Consider the following 14,317-nt stretch of genomic DNA (forward strand, 5'->3'; position numbering starts at 1 on the left):
ATATACAATGGAATACTACTCGGCCATAAAAAGCAACGAAATTGGGACATTTGTAGAGACATGGATGGACCTAGAGACTGTCATACAGAGTGAAGTGAGTCAGAAAGAGAAAAACAAATATTGTATATTAACATATACGTGGAATCTAGAAAAATGGTACAGATCAACCAGTTTGCAAGGCAGAAATAGAGACACAGATGTAGAGAACAAACCTATGGACACCATGGGGGGAAAGTGGGAGGGGTTGGGTGGGAAGAATTGGGAGGTTGGGATTGCCATATATACATTACTAATAAGAAAAAAAATATCAAATTGTACACTTTAAATATATGCAGTTTATTCTATGTCAATTTTATCTCAATAAAAGTTCTTAATAAAACAAAATCATTAGTTCCAATAAAAATAAATAAATAAATAAATGAGGGAAGGTGCACGGTATGAGGAAATATCAAGACTTCCAGGATCCAATGGCAAGGTGAGTCCTTGAGTCTAAGTCAATAGGTAGTAGGTATTATCAGCAAGTTTTAGATAGAAAATAAAAGTAGTCATGTTGAAATGTGATACTGGCTTTTTTGTGCAGAGGATAGAGGGAGAGAATGTGGACAGGAAAGATTTTTTTAAAGCACCTCTTATCCTGTATCTAAGATAGGGCTTAATTAACAGTTCTAACGGTTTTTCACAAGGCTGCAGAATAATAGTGTGTCCAGGTGCAACTGGTGGAAAGAAATGAGTTCCAAAAAGCAATTCAGCCCCAGGAGAGAAAGGGACCCACTGAAAATGTTGAAAATGGACCATTATGGCCAGGATGCTAGGTCACAGAGGGGCAGACTGGGAACAGAACTAGTAGGGCAGCAACTAGCTTTTGCCTATACCAACGGCCCAGCTGTAGAGGATCACAGACCCCAGAACTAAAAGGTATTGAGGCAGGCACGGACTATACAGCCAGTCCCACAGGTCCCAGGAGTGAGTTCCTTAGCCTCTTTCTGTACCATGTTGTCTATTTCACTAGTGGGATGGGTAGAGGTATGATGAGAGGAGGATCATGGGGGCCAAAATAGTTCCAGGATCTAGAGTATCTCTGAGGCTAAAGTAATAGCTAAAGCGATATCAAAAGAAAGATTTCAGGATCAGCAGGGCATTTTAATCTCTCTGAGCACTGCCTCTTCCCTTTTGAATACAGAGAAATCTAATGCATATAAATTTTCCACTTCCTTAGGCTGTAGGACTTGGAGACATGAGCAATGTCTCTTAGCCTCCACTGAAGTCCCAAAGTGAGGAAGTGAGGGTGTGGGGGGAAGGAAATATGGTCTGAAGTCAGAATCGAGACTGAAAAAGAACAAAGGATAAAACAGATGACCCCTGTACCCCAGGCTATAAGGAAATCTCCAATTAAGGTCCACGGGGTGCTGGGAATAATTTGATCAGGCAACTCTTGGCCCCATTTCAAAGCCCTGAAATATGGAAATGAGGCCAAGCTTAGCTTGCTTCCAGCTTTGCCTCCAGCTGAGATCTTACTTCAAAGGAAAGAGAAACCTAATTTTCCAATGGGAAAGAGTATTTAGGTCCCAGTACCAGGAACAACATCTGTGGCTCCAGTGACTGGGGCCCTTACCATTCCACTCTGAGAAATGGCTGTATCCCTGAGAAAAAAATTCTTTCTCTGCTCCATTTGATTCCAGATAGCCAGCTCATCTGACCTGAGCTAGTATTTCTCAAAGTTGCCATGGAAAAAATCCATAAGCAGCAGAAGATAATGAGTGCATATGGGGGGGGCCCCCCCGCGGGGCACAGCATGAGATACAAGATACAAGGAGATGACTGCAAGCCACAATTTCTTTGAAGCCTGAAGGTTTAATCTTAATCATTTGTGCAAATTTTACTTTCTATTCCTTAAATATCTGTTTTAATAATGAAAGAGATAATATCTACAAGTAAAACTGATGCACCAAGATACTAAATCACATCCATCCCATAGCCCTGTGTACCTCCTAGAACCTGCCACATTCAGCTAGAGAGGCTAGGACTTCAGGCTGTAAGACACTGGCTGTGGATTCTATCCAGGCACACAATACAAACCCCTGAAACAGACTGGAGCATTACAGGATTCAAGCAGCATAAACTAGAAAACGGGTCCAGTGAGGGAAAGAGATTTGCCTCTGAGAAAATCATCACTAATTACCAGGAGCAGCTGGATGTAAGAAAGAACTCCCTTTTGCCTCTCTTTTGCATGTGAAGGCTACTTACATCTGAGGTCTGGGGAGGGGAGGGAAGATTAAGTCAGTTCTAGAACCCAAAGCCCTCCTCCCCATAACCCCTATGCATCTATCTGAGTAAATAAACTAGTGACATAATCAGTCACTTCAGAAGCTCAGAGCAGAATTGGGAAGTAAAGCTTGAGCCTCAAGAGGAAAATGGCATGAGAAATTATGCGTAAAACTGCACCAATGCCCAAACACCTGAGGCCCACTGAGATCCCATTACAGGCTTGGCAGCAGCTGCATCAACCACCCACCTGAAAACAAATCGGTGCACAACTGGAAAGTTCCAGGAGGGACTGCCATCATTGTTGCTTCTGCTACCCCACACTGCCTGTGCCCAAGTGGCCACCTGCTCTATAACACTGAACACATTCAGCTAGGGTTCTAAGTTTAGGGACCAACCTTTGCTCTTAGAATGGAAATAGGCAAAGAAAAGGGAGGTCACAGAGGACACAGCTGACAAAAGGCACTGGGAAAATTGCAAATGCTGTATACCTTAGTTCAAGCCACTATACTACTTCCTAGCTATCTGACCTTAAACAGGTCTTTTCCCCTCTCCAAGCCTCAGTTCATCATCTATAAGATGGGGATACTACTATTACAATAATAGATATTAGTTATTTTATAAAATAAAAATGGAAAAAAGGGAAGAAAGGATTGCTGCCTTCAATGCAGAGTCGACAAATCCTAAGGCCTTCACTGAGCCAGGAAAGCGTCCAATTTCATGGCTCCCTTATCTGAACTCCCAGGGGAAATTCCACTCACTTATTTAGCCCTTAATGAGAACAAGCAACATTAGAATGTTGCACCAGGCACTTTACTTATTCGAGAATTAAATAAGACTACAAAATCTCTAAGATTAGTGTGATTACTATTTTACTAAGGAAAGTAAAGTCCTAAAAAGCTAAACAAGCCATCCAAGGTCACACAGCTGAACAGCAGGGCAGAATTTGAACCCAAGGCTGACACCAAATCCCATGCTCTATATACCACCTCTATACATAACCTGAGCCTCAAGGGTGTTTGTTTCATTCAATGTGAGAGGAGAGTTGCATGTACTCTTCTGTTTCCACAGGTGAGTAACTCTAAGTTCCTTAAGGACAGAGATGGTGTTTGATAGGTCTAGATATTCTCTTCCAGACACAGTAGACCTTCAGTCAATATTGAATCAGTCAATGAATAGATGAATGAATGGATGGATGCTCTGAGATTTCACCTCTCTTCTAGAGCTCAAAACCTTAAGCGGAGGAGGGAAGTAGAGCTAGACCAGAGCTATAGCTAGAGACCATGGTTGAGGAGGAGCCAGGCAGAGGGTTCTTAAAGTGGAACTTGTTATGGCAGCACTGCCCCCTAGTGGCACCTAGGTAATCAAGCACCCTCAGAAGAACCTCAGGTTTTAGAAGTGGGGCTAAGTGACAAAGTGGCTGCAGCAAAATGTGTTCTCTCTCCTCCCTAGCTGTGAACACACACACAAGAAGAAACAAAGGCAAACGGAAAGAACTATCGGCCTCACTTCCCTTTCCCACCAGGCCTTGGGCCTCCTCAAGCTATGGCTTCCCATTGTTGCCTGTTATTTATCGCTGGTGCCAACGAGGGTGCTTCCTCTCCAGTCAGCTTCCTCTCTGGTCATCAGCCAGACAACTGCTGGATTCCAGGATGGCCCCAGAGCTTATGTCAATTCCTCCCAAGGAGTCCAGCTCCTTCCTCCTAGGCCGCTGATCTCCCTGAATGATGGGTCTCAAAGGTCAGACAGAATGGACTTCCTCCATTATGCCTCATCAAGTTAGAGAGAGGAAAGAGATCAAATCCCTCAATGGCCTGTGAAGATGCACCTCTGAGGATTCCCATCCAGACCTGCCTTGGCCCCGAGAGTGCCACATGCTCAATTCTGTGTCAGAGTTCAAATTTTTGTTCTTGTACTTTTCACCTATGGGGTCCCAGCTCTGCTCCTTCTGACCTCACAGAACATGATTGCCCCCTCCTTCCTACGACAGCCCCTCAATGATCTCAAGACAGAGGACACATCTTCTCTTGAGTCTTCTCCAAGCCAAACAGGCTCATTCATCCCACACAGAGTAGCGCAGTAGGGAAACGTATAGTTTTATAGTCAGAGCTATATTTAAAACTCCATATACAATTTACTAACTACATACCTAGAGTGTGTTCTTTCAGCTCTCATGGGCAGGGTCACTGCAAGGATTAAAACGCCTAGCCAAAGTTAGTCCATAGTAGGTGCTCACTAAATGATATTTCTCAAAACAACACTGATCTTCCTGGTGGGAAATCATTAACTTCCTGGTTTCCTCCCTTTCCTCTCCCCAACCAGTATGAAAGATTCAAGTCTCTTAAGGGCTTTTTTGGGGAAGCAGTAGCTTTCAGAACCAGCACACCAATCTGCCCAGGGCTCCCTACCATCTGGGCTTCCCTCAGAACCAACACCAACAAAGAATTATCAGGCCTTGTGGCTTTTCAAAGTTAATAAACCTCTTTGTTCAAGGATTTTTCTGCTCTAGGCTCGAAATTATGCCTCCCTCACCCTCCACAGCTACATCCTCCAATGCAAAGACCAAGCCACCATTGTTGAAGGCAGGGAACTGTGTCACTTGCTTAAGAGAGGCGGGGTATAGAACCAGGGCTCTGGGAAGGAGTCTGGGTAGAGGCTAAGGGAGCCTCTGGTTCCCAGATAGACTGTAAAATCCACATTGGCTGTACTCTCCCCTCTACAGTTGCTGCCCAGAATGATACTGCTGTCTGAAGCAAAGGGCCCAACAGGCTACCTGTGGTATGGACACCTTCTCCCTTTTGTCCCAGAGACAGTAAGAAGCCTATCTAGGAAGAGCTGTCCCCCCTGCCATGTAGCTTTCCCCTCCCTACCTCATGGCATATGCCAATTGCAAATAATACTCAAGTGAAGCATTTCCCTCCATTTTACAGAAAGGGGTCATCTGAAATCCAAATAGTGGGGTTAGAAATGGGAAAGAAAAGATATGGAATATAGAAATAAATGCTGTAGATAAATTTCCAAGAGATAATCAGATTTGAGATATCAGTTAGACGTTGTACAGATGGGGAAACTGAGGCCCAAAGAGGGAAAAGGTTTGTGTAAGGTTTTCAGGAGAGTTAGCAGTAGAGCCAGTCTTAAGGTCCAAGATTTCTAACTTTCTATCCAATGTCCTTTCGACTTCACCAGGCTGTCCCTTTAAAAGCTTTCCAATATAAAACCTGCATGCAAAGGGAGAATGCAAAACCTTAATGTAATCAAAATGCATTCAGTCATTCTAGACTAGCATCGTAATCACTTGTGAACTATGTGAATGTCAGCACATTAACTGTAGTAAATGTATGTTTAAAAGTTCCTCTGACTAATTTGTACTTTCTCAAATTGAATATCAATGACTACCTTTCACCATTCAATACAAAACAAACTCCAGAGAAGAAACAAGTTCTAGCTAAATCCAAAGTTAGATATGCTGAGGATCTTCAAGCCCATCTCCCAATTCTAGCTAATTAATGAGACAAGAAGTGTCATGGCATTTGGGAGCTATCATTTATTACATCTCTACTACATGCCAGATGCTTCACATAACACTTACTTCTCTATTTGTATTTTCCTATTGCCTTTCTCACCTATTTCTAACTTTTCCTTTTGGATTTTATATATCCTTATAAGCCACCATAACAAGTTTTCTGGGTAGTAAGTGAGATACAAATAATATACTCTTTCACAACCTCACAAAAAGCCTGTGAGGTAGATATTAGACCCACTTTTGTGGGGTGGGGAATGAGACTACCAACACAGAAAGGTTCAATAATTTTCCCAAGGCCTAGCTAGGAATATGAAGATTTTGTTTCCTTATCTGTAAAATGGGGCCAGTACTAATTCCTGCACTCACAGGGCCTTGATATGGTACACAAAATGCCTGTCACAGTATCTGACATATACTCTGGACAAATATTAACTTTCATCTGTATTAGCCATAGACTACAATTTTCCCACTGTACCACATGACATCAGGGATTCAGGAGACATGCCCAAGCTGTCGTCACATTTCTAGTCATATTTTCCTTCCTTTTACATAGAGATCTGAATGGAAAACAGCCCTGTACCATCCCCATCTCCATCCTCTCCCCTCACCAGTCAGGAGTGTCCATAGTGATAGAATGATCTCATCTGAATATAATCTTTTCTTCCTTTCCCTTCCCAACTCTGGGTAATCTCTCAGACAGCAGAGATACTCAGAGAGCAAACGAGAAAGGGAAGCAAGAGGGCCTGGAAAATCCATTAAGGGGACATATGGTCCCAACATCCAAGACAATGTTTGACTCCCACCTCACCAGAGGCTGCTGTGGAAACAGGATAATGACCCATCTGGAGGGATTCCAGTCTCTGAAAAGGGGAACCCCATTTTTACTCCTGGAAGTCTGGTCACAGATGGAACATTCCTTTGGCCCCTCAAGAGTCTTTGAATGCTGATAGAGTCTGTGGCCCCCACCTATTATATAGCACATCCCTTCTGACAATGGTGATTCACAGTGAAGGGATACCCCTTGAGTTGGAGATGGGAATGACCACTTCAGCATTAACTCCACGGCATGATTAGAGGAGCTGAGGTATCCTCCTATTGCATTCATCACCCCCAGTGGTATCCTAAGTCCCAATATTCCTTGAGGGAAATGTATAGAGAACACACTACTTCAGGGAGAATATGTTGGTTTCCTGTTACTAGAAAGAAAAAACCATGTGACCAAGGCCATGTTATACAGTGACAAGAATGTGGGGTTCAAATCCCAGCCAGATACCAGCTGAGTGCAATTAAGTTATCTAATTTCTGAGCCTCATCATTAAAATAGAGATCACTTACATCTTTCAGAGTTGAGAGAAAGGCTCTGCATGCTGACATTTTAAAAGCATCTAGCACAGTCCTATTCCACTCGCTTCTCTTTTCTCCCATGTTCAGCACCAAGGATAGGATTAATCAGGGCCATTCAAGGTGCAGGCTGCCAAAGTGAAACTTTGCCTCCTTCGTTATTAAGGCTGAGGTCAGCCTTTGTTCTGACCTATCCTGGAGGAGTGATTAGGAGAAGAGATTCCCCAAAAGTGTGCTTTATGGTGGAAGTTACTGGGAGAAGTGGGAGGCTAAGGAGCAACAAACCCCTCCCTTACCTGGTCAAACAGCTGCTTGCCGGTGGTGTTGGGCTGGATGGCAAACTCCAGCTCTGCGTCCATGGTGGTCACACGCACATTGATCTAGAATGAGATCAAAGGAGGCAAGTTATTCATCTGGCTCTGTGCTCAGCAGAGCCTGGGACAAATCTCTGTCCAACCACAGGAGAGGGAACTCAGATGCAAGAACCTAAGGAATTTAGATACTGGTGTGAAGGAAGGAAGACTATTGAAATAAACAATTACCTAGCCCCCGCTCCCAACCAGTTTACTGAAGACAAAAAAACCCACAGCTACAAGGCAATGCTTACCAAGGGGCAAACAAATGAATGCAAATCAACCTACTATCAAGAGGAAACAAGTGTTGACTGTACTTCTTACAGGAAGCCTTCCCCACCTACACCAGCCAGCTCCAAGCCCACAGCATTCTCTCCCCACCTCTGATCTATATCCTGGATTATCTACAGCACTGGTGTTTGCAGAGGCAAGTTAAGGGCAGGATAAAGAACACTGCATTCCAAGCCTAGCACCATAACTGGCTTACTCTACAACCTTGGATAAGTCTTATCCCCCTCCTGGGCCTTAGTTCCCCTCATCTGTGCAAGGGCAGGAGTGCAGGGGGTGGAATTTGTCAATTACACTAGGCAATCTCCAACAGCCATTTCAGTGCTGATGTCTATGGTTCTATATATTGACTTATATTGTTAACATTTCCTGTATTTATTTCTCACTGGTCTCCCTAGGCAAAAGAGAGGAAAGAGGCCTCAAGAGAGGTAGGTGTGGGTAGCACACAGGTGCTACCAAAGCCAGGTCAGCAGAGGGAAAAGGGACAGGGACAGGCCCAGATGGAAACACATGGTATTTCACAGGCACTAGAGAAAGTACCCTCTACCTTTAAGAATGGATCCCCTAGGACTTCCTAGGTGGCACAGTAGTTAAGAATCCGCCTGCCAATGCAGGGGACACGGGTTCGAGCCCGGCTCTGGGAAGATCCCACATGCTACGGAGCAACTAAGCCCGTGTGCCACAACTACTGAGCCTGTGGGCTGCAACTACTGAAGCCCACGCGCCTAGAGCCCGTGCTCCGCAACAAGAGAAGCCACTACAATGAGGAGCCCACACACCACAATGAAGAGTAGCCCCTACTCGCAGCAACTAGAGAAAGCCCGTGTGCAGCAACAAAGACCCAACACAGCCAATAAATAAATAAATAAATAAATAAATAAATAAATAAAATAATTATAAAAAAAAGAATGGATCCCCTGGCCGCAGTCAATGACAGCTGAAATTTCATCAGTAGAGATATGCTCCTTTGGCTGAAAACTTGGTGGTGGTGGTAATAGTATGAATAGCAATAATAAGCAGCAGCTTTCATGTATGGAGACATTTCTCACTGGGCGCTTTATATGCACTATCCCATTTAATATCAACAATCACCCTGTGAAGTAGAGTATTATCTCCACATTGGGGATGAAGATTTAAACATTTGTTTAAAGTCACATCACTAGTAAGTGGGGAAGACAGGGTTTGAATTCAGATCTAAGTCCAAGCCTCACAATTTAAACCAATACGCCAAACCCCTCTTACATCAAAGTGTAAAATGTCTCCATTAAAAGAAATCAAAAATAAAGTGTTTTAGTTGTTGGACATTCTGCTTAAGTAACCTATATGGTATAGCCACAAGATGGCTTGTTACATGGTCATATAAAACATTCATAAAGACTATTTCATGAGCAAGGAAAATACTTCAGTAATATTAAGTAAGGAAGAATAAGCAACAAGATTTCATGAGCTTAATTTTGTAAAAAAGTATGCATAGAGAGGATATTGGAACCATACCCAAGTGTTGGTTAGTCTTGGTTTTTGGGTAGTGATCTTATGAGTGCATTCTCCCTTCTTTAAAATTAAAAAAAAAAAAACCTAATCTACATTTTCTAGGATGCTCACATATTATACTATTGGTGGGGGGGGGGAACCTAAAACAGAATTGTCAAAGATGCAAATCCTTTGACACCTATGGGCCTTTCCTGAGCACAGGGGTCAGCTAGCAGGGAAGAAGGGGCCAGACAGCAACTTTGCCAGCTAAACAATTCTGATGAGGACCAGGCCTGGGGAACAATTTTGTAAATAAATCTCATGAGGGAGCCAAGGAGGAAATCTATTTCAGGATTGACAATGGGACAGGAAAGGCCATGAAGGCAGGAACAAGTAAGGCAAGTACCCCAGTGGGAGACAGCGGGCAAGGTTAGCCACTTTGACTCAGTGTTACCTAGGCTTCCTGCCAATCCAGTGATCTCCACAGAATGGGCCCTCATAAGATAGGGAGAATGAGGCCCAATGGCTGGAATTTGGCCTCTAAATCTAGCCTTAAATTACCCTTGAGCTCTCTAAATATATGCAGTTTATTGTAAAAAAAAAAAATTACCCTTGAGCTAAGTCAGGGGAGCCCTCAAAACCAGGAAAGAATAGAAAAGGGACAGTGGCCCTTTTAGTACATTGAGAAATTTCATTCTCACCTCAAGGTTTCTGTCTAGTACCCAAGAGTCAGTGGGTACTCACAAAATATTGGCTAAATGAACAGTACTAAGCAAGGGGATATAAAAGATAGATATAGCATAGCATACAGACTCAGAGGTGGGAACATTTTACATCTTGACTTTTTTGTGCCATGGGCCTCTCCAAGCAGTTTGGTGAGGATGAACCTCCTTCTCAGAACATTTGTAAATGCATGAAATAAAGTAGATACAAAAAGATCAATTATATTGAAATAGTTATCAAAATTTAATACATACTTCTTTCTTTATTTATTGGCTGCTTTGGGTCTTCGTTGCTGCACATGGGTTTTCTCTAGTTGCGGCGAGTGGGGGCTACTCTTTATTGTGGTGCATGGGCTCTCCTCACTGCAGTGGCTTCTCTTGTTGTGGAGCATGGACTCTAGGTGCATGGGCTTCAGTAGTTGTGGCACATGGGCTCAATAGTTGTGGCTCATGGGCTCTAGAGCTCAGGCTCAATAGTTGTGGTGCACGAGCTTAGTTGCTCCGTGGCATGTGGGATCTTCCCGGACCAGGGATTGAACCCATGTCCCCTGCATTGACAGGAGGATTTGTAACCACTGCACCACCTAGGAAGTCCCTGTACTTCTTACCATATAATTACCTAGCACTGGGTCTTATTACTACTACTGTAATTTCAACTTTGTCTTCGGTATAAATGGTATCTTGAGAAATTTATAATAACTAAATTGTGATAGTAAAGTATCTTAGATTTCCATTGGTGACAAAGTCACAGGTACTGCCATTTTCTTTTTTTTTTTTTGTCCTACATTCATAATTGAAAAAAGGGGCTAAATTTCAGTGAGAGGTTAGTGAAAACAAATATGTAGTTTTCCTCAATCCAACTTCATAGAACTTTCTCACTTCAAATTATACCCAAGAACTTCACAGAGGCCCAAGGATTCCAGGTTAAGGAGCTTCCTATAAATTTATTTCAGTTTACCCAATATTAATGGAATACTATGTTTAAGGAACTATGGTTGCAGTAGAGCTGTAAAACCAGTCCCTGACTCCAAGGTACTTACTGAATAACATAAAAATTATAATATACAAGGGAAACCCTGAGAAACGCCATACCAGAACAGAAGGAACCTTTTGGAGAAACACAGAACCACAGTTCAAAGTGGTATTTGCACTTCTCTCTAAGGATAATCTGGATTTTGAAAAAAGGAGAATGTGGGAATGAGGGGAAGAGCACGCAAATGCACCAGGTAGAGAAAGAAATACATGTAGCAGCCCAAAAGGAGACAGAGATACAAGCATGCAGATCTCCCTCAGGGTAAATGAGGCCGACAAAATGAAGAGTGGGCAGAGAGGCCAGGAAGGTAGGTAGAAGGCCTTGAAGAATATGCTAGAAAGCTGGGCCTTAATCCTGTTGAGAGTGGCCAGCCAACCTGAAGGTTCTGAGTAGGGTGGGGCAGAATCAGAAGAGGGCCTTTTGGAAGAAAGCACCCAGAGAGGATACTGAGGAAAGCGATGGGGTTCTAGGGAACATTCCGCAGCTAGGAGTTCCCTTTAATTCACCCTATTGGGAAGAATTTTCAAAGGAAATTCAGTGTCTCTTGCAAATCATGTCAATCGCAGGTCATACCAATCTATCATCTTTAAGGGCTGGCCCATAAGTCCAAATATTTAACTCAAATATTTGGTAAATAAATGTTTCTTAAATAAATCAACTGATAGAAAAGAACTCAGCCTGGGTTAGGAATAAGCATGTCAGAGAGGCCAGTACTATCCACGCTTCCTTCCTCCTAGATAGAGCATCGCCTCCAAATAAGGGCTCTCCTCAAATCTGAAGCTGTCTAGCTGAAACCAAAGTGGAACCTACTTCTCTAGAATCCCTGCTCAGAGTTTCTGTTATTCCACTATGGCTGCTTCTCGAGGAAAAGCAGCCTGTGGTTTCCTGAACTTCACTGTGTAGACAAATAATCTTAGGTTTAAAAAAATCAAAAAGAAAAGCAAACACAAAGTGACTTCTATTCTTGCCACCACTTGACTCAAGAAAATGTGAGTCATGAAGACAGGGTCATGGATCTGTGTTCTCCTTTTTGCTGTGTGTCAGAGGTAGGGAGTAGTAAGGATAACAGCATGATAGGCTGAAGGTCACAGGTATAGGGCAGGAGTGTTGATCAAAGAAGATCCCTCGTTTTCCCTAAGGGTAATCTGGGACCCAAATGTGCATGAGGGGCTGCAGGCCCAGACCCACTGCCACACAGGGCCCACTGGATGCTCACCCAAGTGGGCACCCACTACCTTCCCTTTGGGCCTGGCCTCTTCAATCTCAATGAAAAGAGGGCAGCCTAGTTTGAGAGGCAAGAACCTGAAAATAAAGCCTCCAGAGTCAGCAGAAAGTTTCCAGGCAGCCCCTCAGCTCAGCAGGAGTAGAGGAGCTGGACTGGGTTGGGTAGCATTTCAAGATGTGGTCTCCAACAGAGAACTAACTCCCTGTCTAAGCCTGTCCTTGAAAACTGTGTCTCTGGAGAACATTTAGGGTTTAAGGAACAAAAAAGTCTGGGTATGGTGGCGGGGGCGGTGGGGGGGGGAAGGTGTCACCCTCTCACACACTAGCCCTCCAACCCCTAGCCCAAGAACAATAAATCCACTGTTATTTATTGAACAATTGAAATGTCTATTTCCCACACCAAGCCTTCATTGGACACTAACAAGCCCATCTCAATGGTCTGTCATCTAAAGCCCTCAACAAATGAACCAGGCCAGATGCTACCTCTGCCTTGGCTGCAACTGCTGAGGTACTTTGCTCTCTGGACCTGGTCAGCTTCAAATAAGGGACCCTATCTTTCCCTTGGGCCAGGAGCACCCAGATGAGCAGTAGCTAGGCCACAGTGAGGAGATCAGGGCAAAGTTTCCTCCCAGTTGCCCCATGTCACTCAACTACAAGATGGCTCTTTCCTGGAGAAGAATTTGGGGGGAGACCGAAGACAAATCAGAGGGAGAGTCGAATAACCACAAATGATTTGTCTGAAGCACAGACCTCTACACCAGAGGGAACAGGCATTACCAGCCCCACGTCATGGATGAGGAAACTGAAGAGCATAGAGTCAGGTAATAGAAGGATGGAAATGAACACTTACTGTATAGCAACTATGTGCCAAGCCCCTTCACTCACAGTCTCACTTAACATCACTGAAACCACATTTACTCAGCCAACAAGTGGTGAAGACATGTGTTCTGGACATTCCCAGAGCACCATACTTGACTCCACCTACCTCTCCAGTCATGCTGATTTCACTGCTGACTTCAGACACTGCCTTAGAACTATTCTGGCCAAGGCCCAAACACTCTGGCATAGGAAGCCTGGGCACATCTGGGAAGCACTGCTCAGGAAGGCCCCCTTGCCGGGGCAGAGCTTGTGAGTCAGCCCAGCTAGGTCTGAGCTTAATGACCTCACCCCTCACCTGCCACCTCCCCATTCTCTTCAAAGGCCCAACTCCTCTGGGCTTTCAGTGGCACTACTGCTATGGAAAAGGCCAAGATAAGCATAGGAGGGTGGCCAGAAGAAGGACAAGCCCTACCAGGGCAACCCCAGAACATCAGTCTCTTCCCTGGACAGAGAGCCAGTCACCACAGTGTCACTCAAACTGCCTATCCCCATTATTTAGGCTCTAGCACCCACCATTTCCTGCTGCCAGAACTGGGGGCAGGGCAGGGCAGGGCAGGGCCTAGTCTGTCTTGCCTCTCGGGATGACAGCATTGCCTCGAGCAGCTGTTTTCCATAAGGGGTAAGACAAGGGTTGCTTTGAATCTCTAGCCTAGGAGGCATTCTCCCCCTCCCCTTCCCCTCCTCCTCCTCCACTGACTCACTCACTTCCCAGCAACTCAGCCTCTTCCCTTTGGACTTGGAAGTGGTACCTGGTACAGTTATCTGTTCTGACCTCTTCCTGCCCGTTTCCAGACCCTTAACACAGCCAGCAAGACCTGCCTAGGGTTAACCCTTCCTATGCCTGTACTTTTTCCCAGTAGGTTCTAGAAAGAAGACCACACCCAACACCATGCACACCCATACCTTTAATGGGTCAGCAATAATTCTTTAATCACTCCAACTGCTGCAAAGGGGATGGGAGACAAGGGTCCCCTTTCACTTGCTTTGGCCCAATCCTGCCCTCCAAAAGCTCCCTAAGAAGCATTTCAACTGGAAGACAAGGGCACATTGGAGACTGGGTGTTACTCCCCCGTTATCATATATTTGGGGGAGTAGCCCCAAATGAAACTTACCCCTCTTAGCAATGATAATATAACTATATTGTCACTATGGGAAGAGAGCTCAGGACAGAGACCAAAGCTGAAAAGGTCAGAAACAGTGAGGTTATTTTAGCAAGCTACAG

General features: G+C 44.3%; 1 protein-coding gene across 2 annotated transcripts in view; it reads right to left on the reverse strand.

The window, feature by feature from the left end:
• The window catches only part of MSN (moesin), an 81,745-nt gene that overhangs the window by 17,178 nt on the left and 50,250 nt on the right, over positions 1-14,317 (reverse strand). For both annotated transcript variants that reach the window (XM_057717899.1, XM_057717900.1), the window contains exon 2: positions 7,423-7,506. In XM_057717899.1, coding sequence (XP_057573882.1) covers positions 7,423-7,506 — 84 coding nt within the window. The remainder of the gene's footprint in view (positions 1-7,422; positions 7,507-14,317) is intronic.

This window comes from Hippopotamus amphibius, chromosome X (assembly GCF_030028045.1).
Source record: "Hippopotamus amphibius kiboko isolate mHipAmp2 chromosome X, mHipAmp2.hap2, whole genome shotgun sequence".
NCBI classification, from domain to species: Eukaryota; Metazoa; Chordata; class Mammalia; order Artiodactyla; family Hippopotamidae; genus Hippopotamus; species Hippopotamus amphibius.